This window comes from Cetorhinus maximus, chromosome 8 (genome assembly GCF_964194155.1).
Source record: "Cetorhinus maximus chromosome 8, sCetMax3.hap1.1, whole genome shotgun sequence".
Lineage (NCBI taxonomy): Eukaryota > Metazoa > Chordata > Chondrichthyes > Lamniformes > Cetorhinidae > Cetorhinus > Cetorhinus maximus.
In genome coordinates, this window is record NC_135886.1 from 130,138,522 (window position 1) to 130,161,361 (window position 22,840).

At 41.6% G+C, this 22,840-nt stretch overlaps 1 protein-coding gene across 2 annotated transcripts in view; it reads left to right on the forward strand.

The window, feature by feature from the left end:
- The window catches only part of tmem255a (transmembrane protein 255A), a 116,662-nt gene extending 95,360 nt beyond the window's left edge, over positions 1-21,302 (forward strand). For both annotated transcript variants that reach the window (XM_078547624.1, XM_078547626.1), the window contains 3 exons: positions 2,514-2,673; positions 11,144-11,290; positions 17,305-21,302. In XM_078547624.1, coding sequence (XP_078403750.1) covers positions 2,514-2,673; positions 11,144-11,290; positions 17,305-17,457 — 460 coding nt within the window. In that variant the 3' untranslated portion in view covers positions 17,458-21,302. The remainder of the gene's footprint in view (positions 1-2,513; positions 2,674-11,143; positions 11,291-17,304) is intronic.
- Positions 21,303-22,840: the final 1,538 nt, after the last annotated feature.

A 22,840-nucleotide genomic window follows, 5' to 3' on the forward strand; every position in this document is an offset into this window, starting at 1 on the left:
TGTACCCTGACCAGCTCGCTGGCTGTTCCAGCTCAGGAACGCTCTGGTAAGAAAGCAACAAGCTGGTTTCAGGGGAAGCTGGACCTGCTTTGATTTGGAGTATCGTTTTTCAGGCCTCTCCAAGTAGAAAGAGGAGAGGATCTTTCTCCTGCTGCACAGTGTCTTTTAATGTAGAGCAAAATTTTTAAATGAGCGACATTTCAAAATGGCGTTGTGTATTTTGAAATTTAACAATTAATAGTTTTTTTTTAAAGCATTTCTATGTTACAAACGTTGGTGAATACAGTGAACACAGCAGCTTCTTATTTTCATTCTCCCAAGAGTTTTGACCCTTTGCCTTTACAACAGGCACCACCTTCGGGTCAGACAGTCAGCAGATCGGTTCCTCCTGGGCCTCAGCTGTGACGACTTGAAAACTTTCTACCCAGAAGCGCGCACATGCACGTGACCCAGGGAAGCTCTCATTGTGGTTAACCCCCACCCCAGCATGCCACCAATGTCATCTGTTCATCAAAATCTCTCCCTCTTTCCCTTAGGGCGATGCCCAGTATCCATTCAGTCCCTCCCATAATGTCAGAATTGAAGGGGCAAATCTGCATTGCCAAGTGTATAGTAGTACAGGCTGATGCCACTTAAGGCACCCTCTGTAGTTTAGGCAATTAAATTCTCTTGGCTTATGATAATACCGGGATTCCTTGAATATATTACTGCCTTGCAAATCATTTACATACTTTCATTATTAAGCAGATTATGTGAGACACAAAAGAGGGTTATTCTGACAGGTGCGGAACATAGTGATAAAGGGATTTTTCTCTGCCTTTGTAAACATTGGGATGAAAGATTATTAGCCTTAGCACAAATAAGTACTTGTGAGCTGCTGGCACTGTGGAAATATCATACCATGGAAAGTAGCTGGTTATGGATAAATAATGTGTGTTATCAATTCAAAAATGTGCTCGAGCTTTCTTCAATATTTGCATTGATAACGGGAAAAATTGCAGAGACGTCTCTTGAGAAATTTGGGCCAGGATTTGCTGCAATGGCGCATTGCAGAGCAAATTTCTGGCAAATGACATTAATTGGACTCTTTAACCTCACCGCTCACATGGCATTACTCCTTTGCTGCAAATTGCTGGGTTTGTTATGAATTAATAACAGCGAGCACTGTCATGGTTTTCTCAGCAATTTCTGGCCCATTAAGAAAAGTGCGCAAAATACATTGTTGGGTGAATTGCATTTGGTCAGTGGAAGAATGAGCTTCCCTCATTTGTTGTATTAATGGAGCTTTGGGTATGCAGTGAACTTCATACTGACTGAAGCAAGGAATGCATTTCAGGCCCATCTCCCTCCTCTCGCCTATTGACAGGAATATGTAGAGAAGTGGCTGCTCTCTGTAAATCACTGGAATATATTTCTTGTTACTCTGTAGTTAGGATAAAACATATAAAACAACAATTCTCAATTTCATTTGCTGCTTGGGCATAAATGAATTGGTGCCAAGGTAAAATACATAAAAAGGTGCATCTCTCTGAAGACTGGGAACATAATTAAGGAGAAATTGCTTTTCTCCCCAGAAGCACTATAAATAAATACAATGCTGAGTGTATTGCTTAACACAAAGCAGTTTAGCTATGTAATGATATGTGCAATCGTTAACATCATTAATATTTTATAGTGTTTAACCATTTGGTATTAATGTCATTCTTACATTTTACTTTGTCAAAAGTGGAATTAATCCTTTTACACATTAATCTACATTGTTTTAAAAATGTGCCTTATCAACACATTTTCCCAAACATTCTTTTTTGGTGATGCAAATTTCAGTCTAGATCTCCGTATGCTGGCACAGGTTTAGGTATTCAAAACAATTAATTGAACCCAGAGTCTTTAACAACTTTCCCCCACATTAGAAAGCGTTTATATTTCCAAATAAAGAGAGGTATAGTTTCAGTTTGGATTATAATACTTCAGAATAGCTGTAATGTTTCTCTGCTGAAGGGGTCAGTCCCTTTATACCCAGACTTGTCACTAGTGACAGATTAATCCTAATACTTCAGCTGTTATCTTTGCATTTTGTACATTTGATGTTCTCACTGCACTGTATTTATGAAGGATGAATTGAATAAGAGGGAATTATAAATATATTTGTTTGTTAAACCAGCTTGTTTTTTAAATGGTTGGAACATTTATTGTACATCCATACTGGGGGGAACTAATGGGAGAAAGTGGATGTCCCACTTGCTGCAATTGAATGCTAGCAGTCCGACCACTCAAGCTCTGGAAGCGTGCCTGTAACTCCAAATCGGTCGCCTGAACTACATGGATGTCATTGAATAAAGTGACTGGTCAAGCTGCATGTTCTGCTTGGCTGCAGAATGGGATATTAGACATGGAAGAATTTAGCCTCTCTATTTTTTTTGGCAGGGGGCTGGGGTGGGAAAGGACATTTGGTGGTGAATAGAGAAAGTAACATTATCCAGACTTTCTCATCTATGTTTATTCTTTTAATGCAGTCGAGACACTTTGGGCGGTTATTATGAATATAATGATGTCGGAAGTTGCCAAGAAGTTATCCATCTGTACCACCTGCTGTGGTCGTCGACAATCCTCAACATCGTTGGCTTATTTCTTGGGATCATCACAGCAGCAGTCCTTGGATCCTTTAAAGATATGGTATTGAACTCTCTCTGCTTTCGTTATGCAAGTTATTTTGGAATAATGTCACATTGCCTGCAGTGTAGTTTTTTTGTGTGAGGTAGGAGTAAATAAGAACTTCCTTTCTCCTTTTCAGAGCAGAGATGGGGGAAAATCTCCCTCCAATCCATTCCACTTAATTACATATCTCAGCAGACATTCCCAGTGCAGTACTAAGGGAAGGCTGCACTGTCAGAGGTGCAGTCTTTCACATGAGACATTAAAGGAAGGTTTGCCCGTCAGTTGGATGTAAAAGATCACCTGGCACTATTGTGAAGACGACCAGGGGAATTCTCCCCAGAATCCTGTCCAATATTCACCCCTCAGTCAATATCAGTTATCGAATCACGATCTTATTGCTGTTTGTGGGATCTTGCTGTGCACAATTTGACCACTGCATTTGCTACATTACAACACTTCAAAAGTACTTCATTGTCTGAAAAGTGCTTAGGTACGACCTGATGTTATGAAAGGCACAAATAAATGCAAGTTCTTTCTTCTGTTAATCACATTGCATTGGCCAAGCAAGAAGGTAACAAGCTTTCAGGTAAAAACTTGCCTTTCTCCTTTTCAGAGCAGAGATGGGGGAGGATCTACCTCCAATCCATTCCATTTAAGCACATAATCTCGGCAGACACACCCAGTGCAGTACTGAGGGAGGGCTGCACTGTCAGAAGTGCAGTCTTTCACATGTGACATTAAAGCAAATGGCAGCTGAAGTTCAATGCAGAAAAGTGAGAGGTGATTCATTTTGGCAGAAGAATGTGGAGAGACAGTATAAACTAAACGAAGAAACTCTAAAGGAGGTGCAGGAACAAAGGGGCCTCGGTGTATATGTACATAAGTCATTGAAGGTGGCAGGGCATGTTGAGAAAGCAGTTCATAAAGCATATAGTATCTTAGGCTTTATTCATAGGGGCATTGAGTAAAAGAATAAGGAGGTCATGTTAAACTTGTATAAGACACTAGTAAGGCCTCAGCTGGAGTACTGCGTCCAGTTCTGGTGCCTTGAGAAAGGATGTGAAGGCATTGGAGAGAGTACAGAGGAGATTCACGAGAATAATTCCAGGGATAAAGAACTGTAACTATGAGGATAGATTGGAGAGGTTGGGGCTGTTTTCCTTGGAGAAAAGAAGGCTGAGAGGAGACTTGATAGAGGTCAAGATCCTGAGGGGTATGGACAGGGTAAGTAATGAGAAATTGTTCCCACTCAAGAGCACATCAAGAACTAGTGGGCACATATTCAAAATAATTGGCAAAAGGAGTAGAAGTTTTGTGAAGAAAAATTTTTTCACCCAGAAGGTGGTTGGAGTCTGGGACGAACTTCCTGAAAGGATAGTGGAGGCAGGTACAACTGAGGTATTCAAAAGGGAATTGGATTGCTATCTGAAAAGAAAGAATGTGCAGGGTTACAGGGATAGGCAAGAGAGTGGGATTGGTAGAATGTTCTTTTAGCGAGCTAGTGCAGACTCCATGGGCCAAATGGCCTCCTTCTGCACTGTAAAGATTCTGTGATTCCGTTCTAACACTACCCTGTAACTTGATCCTGGAAAAGGTTTGTCATAACCTTTGAAATGAATAGTTGCTCTTTCTCTGTTTCCCCATGAGGACACACCTCAGCAGTGGTCCTGGCTGAATCCCTCAGATGTCTCGTACTTTTTACAATTCTGCATTATTTTGTGCTCATGTAATCCTCTGGAATTCCATCATTTGTGATTAAGTGTGTGTGAGTAATGCAAAGGAATTCATTGTTGGATTAAGAAGAAGCCATACAAATTATTTATTACTTTGTTTGGAGTAACTAAGCCCTTACGTGAGAAGGAAACTTTGGCTATCACTGCAGCTTTCATTAGCAATGGACAGGGAAAGATCATATTTTGCACAATAAAAGATCCAAATATTGCATGGATATTTTTCTTACTAACTGGGGTGAAACAAAAAATGGTAATAGCCTAAGTTCTGCCTTTTTAAAATAAAGTAAATTTGAGTATTGCTGAAAAAGACATTTTGTCAAAGGTTTTTGTCTTGTACTCATCAGGATAATCGCAAGAATACCAATGTTAGGGGAAGCAATAACTTTATTCTGTATGAGAAGAGAGTGCTGATTGGTTGACAAGTGGACTCTGATTGGTAGAGGCGTTGCCATGGAGGATGTATCAATCAATGGTGACTGACAGTTAACTTCCAAGCATTGTTTGAAATTTAAACCAGGCAGCTCGACTCTGGTCAAGTCATTGCCCTGAGGAATGAACCAGCGAATGGCCGTGACTTATTTTGTTTGGCTGAAACAGGCATAATGTGTATACATGATCTTTCTGTCTGCAAAGGGCCCTGTGTATTAATACAGGAAGCTATGTATATTAATACACAGGGCCTGTTCTTTGCAGACAGAAAGATCATGTAAACACATTATGCCTGTTTCAGCTAAAGAAAATAAGTGATAGCCATTCACTGGTTCATTCCTCAGCACAATGCCTTGATCAATTGGAATCAAGCTACCTGGTTTAAATTTCAAACAATGCTTGGAAGTTAACTGTCAATCACCATTAACTGGTGCATTCTCCATGGCAACACCTCTACCAATCAGAGTCCACTGCTAACCAATCAGCACTCTCTTCTCATACAGTATGAAGTCGTTGCTTCCCTTGACATTGGTATTCTTACGTTAGCTCTGATGAGTGCAAGACGAAAGCTTTGACAAATGTCTTTTTTTCAGCAATACTAAAGTGAATTTGGAGTTCTGATTCATTTGCTGATCTTTATAGTGTCAGACATATAGAACTGAGGCGACCACAGGAAACTGGAATTGAAGTAATTTTAAATCTGGATTGAGCCCAGGCCTTGGCTCGGCATGCCTTTATACATATGAATTAGGAGCATGTGTAGGCCATGTGGCCCCTCGAGCCTGCTCTGTCATTTGATAAAATTGTGGATATCCGATTGTGGCCTCAACTCTACTTTCCTGTCTACCCCCTATAACCTTTGATTCCCTTGTAAATCAAGACTCTGTATAACTCAGCCTTAAAAATATTCAATGACCCTGCCTCCACTGATCACTGGGGAAGAGAATTCCACAGACTAAAGACCCTGTGAGAGAAAAATGTTCTCCTCATCTCCATCTTAAATGGGAGACCTCTTATTTTTAAACTGTGTCCCCTAGTTCTAGTCTCTCCCTGCCAAGTCCCCTCAGGATCTTATATGTTTCAATAAGATCACCTCTCAGCCTTCTAAACTCCAATGGATACAGGCCCAACATGTCCACCCTTTCCTCATAAGGCAACCCTGTCATCCGAGGAATCAGTTGAGTGAACCTTCTCTGAACTACTTCTAATGCAATTGTATCTTTTAAGTAAGGAGACAGTACACAGTATTCCAGATGTGGTCTCATCAACACCCTGTACAACTGTAGCAAAACATCCCTACTCTTATATTCCATTTTCCTTGCAATAAATGACAACATTCCATTTGCCTTGCTAATCACTTGCTGTACTTGCATACTAATTTTTGTAACTCATGTACTTGGACACCCAGATCCTTCTGTACCGCAGGGTTCTGCAGTCTGTCTCCATTTAAATACTATACTGTTCTTCCTGCCAAAGTGGACAAGTTCATATTTACCATATTAGATTCCATTTTTCCCACTCACTTAACCCATCTATATGCCTTTGCAGACTCCTCATGTCCTCTTCATAACTTGCTCTCCTACCTATCTTTTGTGTCACCAGCAAATTTAGATACCATACATTTGGTTCCTTCATCCAAATCATTGGTATAGATTATAAATAGTTGAGGGCCCAGCACTGATCCCTGTGGTACTCCATTTGTTACAGCGTGCCTACCTGAAAATGGACCATTTATCCCCATTTTTCTGCTTCCTGTTAGCTAACCAATTCTCTATCCATGCTAACATGTTACCCCCTACACCATGAGCTCGTGTAGTAACTTTTGATGTGTCACCTTCTCAAATGCCTTTTGAAAATGCAAGTATATCACATCTGCAGGTTCCCTTTTATCCATATTGCTTGTTACTTCCTCAAAAAACTCTAATAAATTAGTCAAACATGATTTTCCTTTCACAAAACCATGTTGACTCTGATCACATTAAGATTTTCTAGATGACCTGCCATAACCTCCTTAATAATAGATTCTAACATTTTCTCTATGACAGATATTAGGCTAACTGGCCTGTTATTTCCTGCTTTCTGTTTCCCTCCTTTCTTGAGTAGAAGAGTTACATTCACTATTTTCAAATCTAATGGGACCTTTCCAGAATCTGGGAATTTTGGAAAATTACAATCAATGCATCTACCAACTCATCAGCCACTTCTTCTAAGACCCTAGGATCTAGAAACTAGCTTATGGCGAGAGACTATAGGGACTAGCTTATAGAAATTTAATGATGTGTGCCTGCCAAAGCATCCATAATAGCAGGGAGCATGTGCAAGCGCATTCTCAGCCAGATGGCTGCCATATTGGTATACACACCAAAAGAGATGTCTAGGTGGCTTATGCCTGAAATGGGCTATGTCCTTTGCATATGCAAATAAGGGGACTAAAAACATTTAGGCTGGCCAGTGTTATGTTTTTATAATGATATAAAAGCACCAATCACTCGTTTGGGATTGGGTAAACACATTGTGGGTTAAGTTACTTGGACTAGGCACATAGGAACATATATGCATGGATAGAAAGCTTGAATACAGCAGCAGCAGAGCTGTGTATGCTGTGTTCTGCTCACAGACCAAAGTGAAACTGAGACTGGATTGCATGACACACTTTCCTTCGAGTGATGGCATGTTGTTATCCCTTAAAGGCATATTACAACAGCTAGAACCAATTTCCAGCTCCAAAATCCAGTAGGAAGGTTCGGAATATTCTGATTGGTGTTGAATTATGTTCACCATAATCAGAAAACTGAAATAGAATATTTATAATACACGATTAGAACCATAAGGTGAGCACATGACTTAGGATGGCCATGAAGACCAGGATTCATTCATTCCTGTGCTGATTTAGTTGATGGGCAGGGGGTTTTAGAATTGGTTTCTCTGTCCCTGGGGTAGGCAGAGAACATTCATCCTGGATTTCTGCTCCATAATCACTACTGAGTGGCCCCTGCTAAGGGGTAGTTGTTAATGCAGGCAGCACAGATACCCCATTAACTGACTGTATGAAACAAAACCCACACATGGATTTGGGCTTGTATTTTCCACACAAAGAGTAGTAGAAATCTGGAATCCTGTCCTCCCAAAAGGCTGTCGATACGCGCAGATATTTGGAGCTTTCAAGCCTGAGATAGACACACAGAGTCTCTGTTAAGTGAAGGTATAGAAGGATATGGATCAAAAGCTGAGAAATAGAGTTGAGGTACAGGTCAGCCATGATCTAATTGAAAGGCGGAGCAGGCCCAAGGGACCGAATGTCCTGCTTATGTTTCTATGCAGAATGGGGTTGGCATTTGAGGCCGTTCAGAGGAGGTTTACTAGATTGATAACTGGAATGAGTGGGCTGTCTTATGAGGAAAGGTTAGACAGACTATACTGGGTTTGTTCCCACTGGAGTTTAGAAGAGTTAGGGATGACTTGATTGAAGTATATAAGATCCTGAATGGTACTGACAAGGTGGACGTGGAAAGGATATTTCCTCAGGTGAGTGAGTCCAGAACTAGGGGGCACTGTTTTAAAATTAGGGGTGGCCCTTAAAGGACAGAGATGAGGAGAAATTTTTTCTATTTTTATTTGTTCGTGGGATGTGGGTGTCGTTGGCTAGGCCAGCATTTATTTCCCATCCCTAATTGTCCTTGTTCAAAGTGCATTTTTAAGAGTCAACCACATTGCTGTGGGTCTGGAGTCACATGTAGGCCAGACCAGGTAAGGGCAGCAGATTTCCTTCCCTAAAGGACATTAGTGAACCAGATGGGTTTTTATGATAATTGGCAATGGTTTCATGGTCATCATTAGACTTCCAGATATTTATTGAATTCAAATTCCACCATCTGCCGTGGTGGGATTCGAACCCAGGTCCAGTCCAGTGGCAATACCACTACGCCACTGTCGCCACCTCCCCTCCCTTCTGAGGGTTGTGAGACTTTGGAACTCTCTTACTCAAAAGGCGGTAGAGGTGGGGTCATTGAATATTTTTAAGATGGAGATAGATAGATTCTTGTTAGGCAAGGGAATCAAAGGTTATTGGGGGTAGATGGGAATGTGGAATTTGAAAGACAAGCAGATCAGCCATGATCTTAAATGAATGGCGGAGGGGCCAAATGGCCTACTTCTGTTCCTAGTTTGTATGTTCATACGTTCGTAATGGCCACTGTAATGAGTTACCAGAAAGCTGTTGATCATGTGTGGAATGGTGCCCCAGAATGAGTTTGCACCTTGAAGTGAGGAAAAGTTCAAATTTTTAAAAGGTGCTAAGACAAGACACTTCTAGAGTGTTACGATCTCGTAACATCCAAGTATTGTAGATGTCTAGGAGGCAGACGACTGAGCTGTGAGGTGCTAGTAATTACTAGCAGCCTTGGTACAGAGCTTCACTGAATCTTTTTACCATGCTGGCTTCAAAGTACTAAAACCAGGTGATAAACGGGCAATTATATTACTTACTTGCTTACCTCTGCAAGGATTAGCCTGACAACAGTGAGTAGCACTCCCACAAAGTGTAACAGTGAACAGTTTAAAATAAACTTGGCTCTTAAAAGAATGTGTCATCTGATGTAGTTTCTTTGATTTTTTTTTCCTGCTACCTCTTAAGAGAAATTATCCTACTAGCCCGAATTATGTTTAAAATAAATTCTGATGATGGAATAAAACTGGTATGGGGCCATGTGCTACTTTCAGTTTTGAAAAATCATGATTTCTGGCCTTGTTAAAGAATCTATTCCAAAAAATGTCTCTCTAATACCAGTTAAGTGCTCATCATTACTCAGAAGACATCTCATTTGGGACTAATGCCCACTTTAACCCTAGAAGGACATGACCAAGGCTGTAATGCATTGAATAATATATCAAATTTAAATATTCATTTAGAAGTAGCGTAGGTGAAGAACTTTGACAAAAAGTGCACCTTTTTTGACAGTATTAAGATACCACTGACCTCAATGAGGGTATTCGTATCCCTGGACTTAGGAAAAACAAAATTAATCAGGGCTCCCTATACCGGTGACCAATACAGGGAAGTCCAGGGGCAGATCTTGACTTTTATGCAAAAATATAAAGTGAGCTGCTGACTCCTTATCACCCAATCTGCACTATCCACAAAGGGCTACCCCCTTGTGTATGCACTGAGTGAGGATAGAAACTATATTGCCTTTAAGTCACCATCCTCACCATCTAGGCTGACGTTTGACAAATAGCAATTCAGGTGAGGCTTTGGAAGTCTTCTATAGAACCATATTCCAACATGAGTCACTCTGTTCAGTATGGCAAGAAGATTGGGGGCGCTGGAAGTGATGAGCGCTTGCTCTAGAACCAGCAGATGTTATTTGAGTTGCTATAGTTTGTAATCGGGAGTCGCGGTCAGACACCTTCAGCATTGAGCCAAGTAGTTTTTCCCAATTGCTCAGTTGATAAAGGTCCTGTTGAGTTTGGAAGTGATCCATAGAACCAGGAAACTCCCAAGTCCCATTGACTGTTAGTCAGCAGTCGATGCTAGTGGTCTTAGCTCGGGCAGCACTTGCAGTGCTGCAAGTGGTCTCAACCCCCACACTGAGTTATGAAATGTGAAAAATGAGCCAGGAGTCCCACTGTTGGTCAGTACCAACTCATACTTGCTGGGATATGTACAGCCGGCTGACATTCACTCTCTATGCTCAAACACCTGAGGAGTGACTGTTTGGGTTGAGTACCAGAGAGCAGCTAATACCTAGATAGAAACATTTATTGCATAGAAGGTCATTCAGTTCAATTTTGCCCATGCCATGCAGAATATAGATCAGCAGGGGGCAATGTGAGGAGGAGAGAGGAATTCTTGCATAAATAATTTTAAACTACAGCTTACAAATATAATTTTTAAAATGATAAAATAAAACAGTTTCTCCTTGTGCATAGGCAAAATAGTTAAACATTTACTGCATCTCGAGTAATATTGTGGGAGCGTTCCCATTGAAAGAACATCTTCAGATGATTGCACATCCCAGTTATCTATCTCTCATTGCCACTGCGGGTTTATGGTGTTCCTAGTTTTGATGACCTTTGTATGGTCAAATTTCATTACTGAAATATTCTTACCCATGCTAATTGCACATGGTTTTACTCTTTTTAGAATAAAACAAATTTACGGCCTTTGATTTCATTCATAACAGCCTGAGAACTGCTTAATTGAAGAGATTTAGTGTAAAATTTTTAACTAGTTTATAGGGAGGCCGTGGTTTCAGAAGTGACATAGAATGAGTTCACTCTCATGGGACCCAAGCGGTTAAATATCTCTTTCTCTGATATTACTCCAGCAGACACCAACTGCTTCTCGGATCACCTATGCACCTGAACCTCCACCTCCACCCATAATGTATGATCCTGGACAGCAGGTACTGGCCTATACAAACTTTTATCCTGGGCCTCCACATCTGCCACCTTACAGCCCATATGATATTCAGGTACTTATCTGTCAAAATGGTTGGATTATATTATTGTATCTTCTTCCAATACCTTATCCACTTCACTAATGAAATGAAATGTGATACTTTCTAAGTTCATGTTAGAGTCATAGAGGTATACAGCACAGAAACAGGCCCTTTGGCCCATCGTGTCCATGCCAGCCATCAAGCACCTATCTATTCTAATCCCATTTTCCAGCATAGCCCTGTATGCTATGGCGTTTCAAGTGCTCATCTAAATACTTCTTAAATGTTGTGAGGGTTCCTGTCTCTACCACCCCCCTCTGGCAGTGTGTTCCAGATTCCAACCACCCCCCGAGTGAAAAAATCTTTACACAAATCCCCTCTAAACCTCCTGCCACTTTAAATCCATGCCCCCCTGGTTATTGACAGCTCCGCTAAGGAGAGAAGTTTCTTTCTATCTGTGTCCCTCATAATTTTGTATACGTCCCCCCTCAGCCTTCTCTGCTCTAAGGAGAACAGCCCTAGCCTATCCAGTCTCTTCACAGCTGAAACGCTCCAGCCCAGGCAATATCCTGGTGAATCTCCTCTGCACCCTCTCCAGTGTAATCACATCCTTCTTATAATGTGGCGACCAGAACTGCACACACTACTCCAGCTGTGGCCTAATTAGCATTTTATACAGCTCCAACGTAACCTCCCTGCTCTTATATTCTATGCCTCAGCTAATAAAGGCAAGTATCCCATATGTCTTCTTAACCACCTTATCTACCTGTGCTGCTGCCTTCAGGGATCTATGGATATGTACACCAAGGTCCCTCTGATCCTCTGTGCTTCCTAGTGTCCTACCATTCATTGTGTATTCCCTTGCCATGTTAGTCCTCCCAAAATGCATCACCTCACACTTCCCAGGATTAAATTCCATTTGCCACCGCTCTGCCCATCTTACCAGCCCATCTATTTTGTCCTGTAATCTAAGGCTTTCCTCCTCTCTATTTATGACACCACCAATTTTCGTGTCAGCTGCAAACTTACTGATCATACCTCCTATATTCACATCTAAATCAATAATGCACACTGCAGACAGCAAGGGTCCTAGTACAGATCCCTGCAGTACACCACTCGTCACAGGCTTCCAATGGCAAAAACAACCTTCGACCATCACCCTCTGTCTCTTACCACTAAACCAATTTTGGATCTAATTTGCTAAATTGCCCTGGATCCCATGGGCTCTTACCTTCTTGACCATTCTCCCAAGTAGGACCTTGTCAAAAGCCTTGCTGAAGTCCATGTAAACTACATCAACTACACTACCCTCATCTACACAACTAGTCACCTCCTCGAAAAATTCAATCAAATTTGTTAGACATGATCTCCCCCTGACAAGGAGATGCTGACTATCCCTGATTAATCCCTGCCTCTCCAAGTGGAGATTAATCCTGTTCCTCAGAATCTTTTCCAATAGTTTCCTTACCACTGATGCTAGACTCACTGGCCTGTAATTACCTGGTTTATATCCCTACTACCCTTCTTGAATATTGGTACCACATTCACTATCCTCCAGTTCTCTGGCACCTCTCCTGTGGCCAGAGAGGATTTGAAAATTAGTGTCAGAGCCCTTGCAATCTCTTTCCTTGCCTCACATAGCAGCCTGGGACCACTTTGGCCAGATCCTGTCTTATCATATTGAAACTAGCCTTCCCCCAATTGTTATTTCCGGTCCATCTTTGTCCTTTTCCTTAACTACCTTAAGTCTTGCAGTTATGGTCACTATCCCCGTAACGCTCCCCTACTGACACTTCTGCCACTTTCCCAGGTTCATTCCCAAGATTAGGTCCAGTACCGCCCCTTCTCTTGTCGGACTTTCTACGTGCTGGCTCAAAAAGCTCTCCTGGGTGCACTTTAAGAATTCCACCCCCTCTAAGCCTTTCACACTAAGGCAATCCCAGTTAATATTGGGGAAGTTGAAATCCCCTGCTATTATTACCCTATTATTTTTACACTTCTCTGAGATTTGCCTATATATCTGCTCCTCTATCTCCCCTTAACCGTTTGGAGGCCTATAGTACACTCCCAGCAAAGTGATTGCCCCCTTTTTGCTTTTAAGTTCTACCCATATGGCCTCATTTGAGGAACCTTCTAAGATGCCATCCCTTCTTGCTGCAGTAATTGATTCATTGATCAATAGTGCAATGCCATTTCCTCTTTTACACCACGCCCTGACACGCCTGAGGATTCTATACCCTGGAATATTGAGCTGCCAGTCCTGCCCTTCCCTCAACCATGTCTCTGTGATAGCAACAATATCGTATTCCCATGTGTTAATCAATACCCTCAATTCATCTGCCTGACTTGTAAGACTCCTTACGTTAAAATAGATGCAATCCTTCCTTGAGTTATTCCCTGTGCTTTAACAGGTCTATATTTGCTCTGCCTTCCAAACTGACTTAGTTTCTCTTCTATATTTGGCTGTGCATCATCCCCTACTGTACCTCCACTCCGTATCTAATACCCCTGCCAAATTAGTTTAAACCCCCCCCAACAGCACTAGTGAACCTCCCCGCAAGGATGTTTGTCCCATTCTGGTTCAGGGGCAACCCGTCCGACTTGTACAGGCCCTACCTTCACTAGAAACAGACCCAGTGATCCAGGAGACTAAAGCCCTCCCTCCTGCACCGTTTTCTCAGCCACGCATTCATCCCCTCTATCCTCCTATTCCCATACTCACTAGCATATGGCACAGGGAGTAATCCAGAGATTACAACCTTTGAGGTCCTTTTTAATCTGCTACCTAGCTCCCTAAATTCTTGTTGCAAGACCTCATCCCTCTTTCTACCTATGTTGTTGGTACCAATGTGAACCACGACCTGACTGTTCGCCCTCCCCCTTCAGAATGCCCTACAGCCTGTGACATCCTTGACCCTGGCACCAGGGAGGCAACACACTGTCCTGGAGTCACCTCTACGGCCGCAGAAACACCTGTCTGTACCCCTCACTATTGAGTCTCCTACCGTTCTTGCAATCTTACTCCTCCCGCCATGTACAGCTGAGCCACCCACAGTGCCGTGAACTTGGCTCTGGCTGCACTTTGCAGAGGAACCTTCACCCTCACCGTTTTCCAACACAGAAAAATGGTTCTTGAGTGAGATGCACTCTGGGGCTTTCCTGACTACCTGCCTGCCTCCCTTCTTCTGACTGGTGGTACCCATTCCCTCTGACTACACTTGCTTAAGCTGCGGAGTGACCACATCTAAAAACGTGCTAGTAACCCTCAGCCTCGCGGATGCAGCGCTGTGTCTCCAGCTGACGCTCAAACTCCGAAGCCCGTTGCTCAAGCTGGTCAAGCCGATGGCATTTCCTGCTTATGTGGTCATCCAGACTGCAAGGAATGTCTAAGAATTCCCACATGCTGCAGGCCTTACAACACACGGGACTGAGCTCCCTTGCCGTACTTTTTGTTTGTTTTTAATTAAAAGACTATTTCCTTACACTGAAGTCGCACTCTTTACAGCCCCGCTCTGCTCGCTGAAGTCTCGTTCTTACTGTTCTTTAAATCTTGCTACTCTTTTGATAGGGGCCCAGTTAGCTGGATGGCTAGCATGTGATCCAGAATAATGCCAACAGCATGGGTGGAACTGGATCTATCTCTTTGCCCTGCGCCACCCTGAGAGTGGAAGGCAATGACAAACTGCCAAAGAAACAGCTCAGGATGAAGCATCAGCAGGGCAATGAATCAAGGACCTGCCTTCAGGCAAAACACACACGTTTGATGCCAAAGCTTTCAGATGAAAGCAGTGCAGGCTTCTCCAATAATACACGATGGCACTAAGCCACATGGACCAGAGGTTCATAGACATGTTGCTTGGTCTGTTCTAAGATAGCTGGTCTATATAGTCATTGTTAACATTAGCCTCAGCATACTTAGGCTTCAAAGGGAAGGAATAGTCAGGCACTTGATCTGATAAGTCAGAACATGTAGGTGTCGAGAGAAAATAGAATCAGGCTCCGCTGTCCTGAATTCCACAGTCAAATATCATGCCATTAGCTCACCAGCCTCATGTAAAATGAGACCTGGGGGGCCCATTATGAGATATGCATAAAGTGTACCAGTTCCAGAACAGGAATCACGATCTGCATCAGATTTACAATTCTGTGATTAACTTACTTTGACATAATGGTAAGAGTCCCTTTCTACAGGATGATGAGTTGGAAGTCTAGCACCAATCTCTGTGGCATGATATTCTGGACTCGAAATCGCAATATTTTCAGTGCAAAAGAGTTGACATTATGTGTAGAGGTTGCCAATTTGAGTCATAAGTCAGATATGCCATTCTAAAAGGCAGAAAATCCAGAAAAAATGGCTGCTGGCAGAAAATACACCCAGCTGTGTGTATGCAAATAACAGGAATATAAAGACCAAAACAGATATCCCAGAAGTTCTACATCTTACGCTACTCCTGATTTCATGGGTAAGTTACCTACCTGACTGTCAGACTTCCGTCAAACTTGCTGGGGTGGAATATGCGAAGCTCAGAGCAAATTCCCAGCAATCAGCTTTGACTGGAGCAATTCTAAAGATCTTTTCTCGGCTGTAAAACTGAAATAGTTCTGCAAGCTGTCTTTCATCAGTTTCAGGCCGGAAAGATGTTTGCTTTCCATTCTTCTGTCATGGGGAATGCCCCTGGTGAACTCCACATAATGGGGACAGGACCTTGTTAAACTCCCACAGCAAGACCTCATTTCTAGTTCTGCTTATGTCATTGGTTCCTACCTGGACCACGACAACGGGATCCTTCCCCTCCTGGTTCTTTTCCAGCTGCGAGGAATTGTCTTTAACCCTGACACTGTGCAGGCAACACAACCTTTGGAACTCCTGATCCAGGCCGGGATATTTAAAATTTATCTGTGCTATGAACCACCTCAGTTTTGCAAGCAAAAAGCAGCACCTCCTTCCCCCTCTGCACTCAATTCCCACCTCTCTTCACGATGCACTCTGTGCATCTGCATATACTGTTAACTTTTACACTCCTTTTGAGCCACATCCAAGTTACAATGGCTGAATCTGCTCACAGTAATTAGAACCTACCACTTAAACAGTAACAAGTTTCGTATCCGTTGCTGCTGAACCAGGATTCTGTGGTTTCCAGCCCAAAGCCCGCACTCCCATCATAGCCCATTTGGGTCCTAATGTCTTCCAGGTAATCTGAGACAATGCCAGTTATCCTCACTCCTCTGCCTATGTAAATTAGTTTGACCCTACAGTTTACAGCAGGGTAAGCTACGCTCCCTAGAACTGTGGCATATTCCACTCTGCTTTAGTCCCAAAAGCACAATGATACTGTTCGATCTTTGGGTCATCTTTTGCATCCCACGCTCTCAACCATTTAAAACTGTTCCATTAAACCACACAGGCAACCAATTCCACATGGTTCTGATGATAGGTTTACACCCGAAACATCAACTGGTCTTTTCTCTTTTCAACATGCAGACTGGCCTTTTGTGTATTCATGGCATTATTAGCTCAAATTTTGGAGTTTTTGTTTAATTCCAAAACTACACAGCAATAATATTTTTTTCCTATCTTCACTGTCTCTCAAAGATTGGATCAATTTTCTTGCTGGGTATTTTCATCCAGATCAGTAACTAAAGAGCCTAACTTGGATCTGTTGGGCTGATTAGCTGGTTTCTGGAAGCGTGACATGTACAGTAAATGATGCCTAATGTTCAAATTGCAGAGAAGATACTCTGTTGAATTTGAAAGCAACTGCTAGTTTTGTTGATAAAATTGTATTTGCGAGATTTGCTGTTTGTTTTTTTTTTAAAAAACATTTTCTATCAAACTCTGGATGCTGGTTATGGTATGGCTTTAGTCTTTGAAACAAGTGCCTAATCATGCTAAAGTGTAAGGCACCATTGTAATGAGTGCTTGATAAATTCTGTTAAGTGTGTGTTTGCCTAACATGAGAACATTCGCCATGTAAACATAAAAGTTATAGACATTAGGGTGGACTGTGGAACTGATGCATTTAACATATACTGTTTCTTTTTACCAGCATCCAAGTATATTCTCAGCCTCCACGCCATCTGAAGATTCACAGTCTATTTCACAGTCTGCTTCAAGTTACATGTGGCCGCCAAACACTCCTCCTCGCTACTCCCCGGCCTACTTTCCACCCGATGAAAAGCCGCCACCCTACACACCATAGGTCTGTCCTTACTTTCATCATCACTACAGACTTTTTGAAGACCCCCATTTGCAAAGGGCATTGTCCACACAGATCACTTTGTGATCTCCATGTGCGTAGTCTTACTCACTCGCGGTGATGAGTTTGTAAAGAAGAACTCTTCTGTAAAACAAAACATCAGCATATCATCCTGCTACCTATTGTTAAGGGTATGTTAGTCAACATTATTTGTCGGAAAATGATGCACTTATACTTTAGGTTGTAGTTAAAAAAGGAACAAAGACTTGGAAAGCTAAAAACCCATTAACAATGTCAGATCAATCATGATCTAATTAAGTGGTGGAGCAGACTCGAGGTCTACGCCTGTTCCTACATTCTTATGTTGCTAATTTATCAATTAAGCTGTACAAATATGTAATTTAAAGTAAATGATCTATTTTAGCTTTGTGGTACATCATTATCTTTCAGTTTTTTTTAACCAGTTGAAATCCCCACTTTTTAGTAGTTTGCGTTGCTCTTTATGAAGATTATGTGCATATTCTTGGGTAAATGCCTAGATAAAAGTTACACTGCTGCTGTTATGAAATAGATCCTGTGCTAAACTAGTAAAGACTAATTTTCATATCACGAACTGACGGCACACCAGGTCAGTGTATCATAGCAAGAGCCAGACAGGGCCCAAGCTTGTTCATCTTTCTGTGCTGAGTCAGGTGTTCTCTGCTGGCAGACATATGGGTATTCCAATTGATCTGATCTGATCGGCCCTAAATTAGGAAATGGGGAAGATCAACCAGGGCTCCAATTACTGATTGCACCCTATTGGAAGTCAGTGTGTGAAGACATTGGACGAGAGCAGGATATGGCTCAGCTCTTCATGGCTCATGGTTCACATGAGTAATGGGCCAATGGGCAAGGTACAGAAGACACACTCTAGCAAAGTGTGAGTGTCTTTAGAAGAGAAGGGGTGGGGGATGATGAGGCAGAATATTAAGCCTGGGAACAAGTATGGTTCTGGTTACCAATTTCACCTAAAGCCAACTACAGAGGGATGTAAAGCACCTTCCTTAAAGCACTTAGGAAGGCTTAGAAAGGAGTAGAAACTTGGATCATCAATGCACAATCTCAAATAGCTGTTTACAGGGCACTGTTGGAACCCAAAACCAAATTGTTTCCTGGTGCTTGCATTCTGCATTGACCTTCCAACATTTTGCGAGAAGATAGGAAATATTTAACGATAACTGTTTCTTTATCCATGGGATAACAAGTGGTTTTGCAGTGTGTTTGAAGGTTATGAAACAATTTTAAAAGCATACATGAACATAGAGAGAGAGACTTGTGTAGCCCACTGAAGATTATATTAGAGTTACCTCTAATCTGACTACCATTTGCTAGAATACAAAGTTGTTACTTTTGTATTTATGAACGGTTGTGGGGTGACCAAGTTCACAGGAGCACACTCCTGAGGTCTGTGGAGTATACTCAGGGCTCTGAAGGTGTGAGGCTTTATACCATATGATGAAATTGCAGATATTCACACGACTCACAACCACATGAATATTCGCCATCTATCCCATAAACAGTAGGTAGGAAGCATGATCCAAGAGGAGACAAAGTAATGCCAATGAGTGACTAAAGATCCTTACAATTCATGTGATTTTTCGGAAGTGTGTTCAACTGATGAGTGATGTTGGGATTTAAATTCACCATCTTATGGCTAGAAAATGTGAGAAAGATCAAGGGTTATTCATTTTTTATAAAAAGCCATGACAGCATTGAACATTATTCTCCTGGTCATCTTTCTTTCACAGTTTAACAACCAACTTTCAATGCCCCTAAAGCATGAGGCTGTAAACTTCTGGGGTCAGTGAGAGAGGAAGGTCAATCAACTGGATGGCTACCCGGGAGGAGGGGGAGTGGCAGAAATTTGGAATCTAGTTTTCCCAGTTTAGACTGGCTGTTTAAATTCTGGTCAATGCAGCTAGGAGCAGATCTTTGGTTTATCCATGCCCACATACGGAAGGTACGTGTCTGCAGGAGGTCCTGGGCTATTACAGAACATGGTTGTGATTTATATCCTCAAGTGTTAAAGCTATTTTCTGTCTAGGGTATTGGATTGAGCTTTCATGTCCATCACCCATAACCCATCTTCCATTCACTTGGGTTTATTCTTCTTTACTCCTCTCTAAAACTTGCACATCACTTTTGTACCATAGTGTCAAGGGCTACACACAAGTAACCCCAAGTATCATCCGGCCAACACATCGTATAACCTCAGTTGACAAGTCGTCCCCTTTTCCGGCTGTATTTCCATCACAGTATATTGTATGCTTTGCTTTTTCGCATTGTCTAAAACATAGAAAGTTGGTTTAGGAGCCGGAAACAGAGTTAGTGGGGGAAATGTTATTCGGACAATTAAAGGCAGGGAAGTGGTATACCTCACCAGTCAATACTGGGTCCACTTTTGTTCTTGAAAAGTCAAATGGACCCAGAATGTCAAAAAACAGAAGAGTAGAAGGTTGGAAAAAAGTAATTCAGGAAGAGTGAACAAAATGTCTGACTGGTGCAATTTAAGATCGATAAATACATTTTGGGAGAAAAACAAGTTATAGGAGTATACATTTATTGGAAGAGCACTGAAGGGTGTGGCTGAACTGAGAGAGAGTCAAATACATAATTCCTTGAAAGTGCAAATACAGGTGGGTAAAGCCATACAAAAGGCCACCAGCATTCATGGTTTTATAGATAGGGGTGTGTGGTAAAAGAGTAAAGGAGTATTGTGGAATTCTGCCTCAAGTTCACATGTTGCAAAACCATGTATCACAACTGGACGACTATAACAGCAGTCAAGGTGGAAGACACAAATTGGAGCAAGAAAACCCACCGGGGGAGGGATGGTGGGGAGAGAATGAAAGGCTCTTGTATCTAGAAACCTACTTTACAAAAAGAAACTGGGGTTTGGTTACATCAATTTGAGCTTAGCTGTCTTATTTTATTATACTAAAATCTTTTGTGTTACAGTTACAGATCTTAATGGATCGCTCCATTTTACTTGTGCATATTTTTTTTTAAAAAATCATTATTTTAATTCATGTACTATTTTGTTTGCTAACGTCATCCCCGAGATTCTTGCTACGTTTACAATTACAGATTGCAGGTTATCTAACCAAGCAGCTACCTATTTAAAACAACTTATGTAAAAGATAACCTGTTTAGGTTCTTTGCAAGTTGTTGCCAGTTACTCTGGAAAACTAGGTTTAGGGGTCAATTTTCACAAGAGTTCTGTGGAAATTTACCTCCCCAGTAACGTGACTGACAAGCTCCACAAAATGTGTGAACCCAGGCCCTGTGCATAAAATTCTCAGTCAGATTCTGCACATTTGTACAAAAGACCCATCACTAAGAATAGTGGAATAATTTCCTTGTGGCAGATCTCCTTTGACTGCTGGCCATAATGATTTTAGAAGAAGTGAATTTCAACATGCCTAGTACAGAGGGCAACTAACACCTAAGATACATTTTTCCTGGCTCGTTAGTTGAATTGTATTTTACCTCTTAAGTCCACTGTTCAATTTTAATGTATGGGAGATATATACATATAGATAAAGAATAATCATGTAAAATTAACATTATGTCTTAGTAACAGACTTATTTATGAATTATTCCGCAGGCTGCAATAGCAGCATGATTTGCTCTATCACCTAGATTTTAATAAAATGTGTAGTTTAGAACTAGGAATCATTGCTTTGTACAAAAAAAAAGGTTACCTACCTCAAAGGGCCTTCAATCTTTGGTATGATGTATTCTCCTAACACCACTGAATCAAGGCTGGATTTGACATTCCACATGGTGGGTGACTAATGTTACTCATGTTAATTTGGTAATACTAACCCAGATATCACCTGAGCCGCAAGTAAAAATGGGCCCTTGCGCAAGATCTTATTACAGACATCCTACAGCAGGCCTGAGGAAATTACTGGATGAGGATACCATGTGATAGTGCATCATATCAAAGAGTGAACATGACCTTACAAAATAGATAAACAGGATCCACAATAGAGACTAACCCAAAAGTAACTAGGATCAGAAGGAGAGTAGGGAAAGCAACAGACATCCCAGTGGCAAGATGCATCTACCAAAAGTGTTAGCACATGTCCTTGTTATACTCAAAACAGTTTTGTTAAGATCTGATTGTATCGCCACAGACGGCTCGCCTTATGTAGACTCAATGAAAACCTATTTCAAGGATGCAACTGGTAGAAGTTTGGAACTCTTTTCTGCAAACTGCAATTAACACTGGATCAATTAATTTTAAAACTGAGATTGATAGATTTTTGTTAACCAAAAGTATTAAGGGATATGGGGCAAAGGTGTTAGGCATTAGATCAGCCATGAACTCATTGTATGGCAGAACAGGTTTGACGGGCTAAATGGCCTCCTCCTATTCCTCTGTTCCTTAGAGCCATGTGAAATCAATGGCCTTTATGTTTAGTGAAGTGATCTGGTAACGTCCACCTAGAATTCACACCTCTACTGACATCCATAAAGTGAAAGCAATATTCTAAATCCAATTTATGAGGAGATTCGTAGAAAGAAATGATTACAATCTCTTGTTCGAATAAAACTAATTCTAGTAGGAAATGCAAGTGTATCCTTGGAATCGCAGTGCCAAATTGAATAAAGTTAATTGATCTCCTCAATTTGCCGAGTTGAAACTGGATCCACCAATGTGCAGTCTTTCAGGGCAGAAACTTAAGCTTACAAGTTGAAAAGGATGTGCATTACATTTGTGTACAGCTAAATCAGGATCCCAATTTGGGTCATGTGATAGCTTGATTTAGCTCTGACTGGGAAAACAGTCCCCTGTGAGATTATTGAAGCAGCCCTTTCAACTATAAGGATGTCATGAACAGTTAGGCATTGGGTAGCACAAAGTCTATTGCTAATTTATTGGATCCATGAAGTATAATGAGTAAAGGCTGTCCTTTGCAGTGGCAGAACAGTTCAAGTGTCAGATATAACGAAAGGCTTTTGCTATAGGTTTCCAATGTATCCACCAGGGGTCTCAACAACAACTTATATGATGCCTTTAATGTAATAAAATGCCCTGAGGCAGTTCACAGGAGCATTATAAAACCAAATTTGACAGTGAGGAAATATTAGATCAGATGGCCAACAACTTGGTCAAGGAGATAGGTTTTAAGTCGTGTCCTAAAGAAGGAAAGCAAGGTAGATGGGCAGAGGGGTAAGGAGAGTATTCCAGAGCTTAGGGGCTAGGCAGCTGAAGGCATGGCCACCAATGGTGGAGCAATTAAAATTGGGGATACTCAAAGGAGGCCAGAATTAGACGAGCACATAAATCTTGGACCGTGGGGCTGGAGGAGATTACAGAGATAGGGAAAGGCAA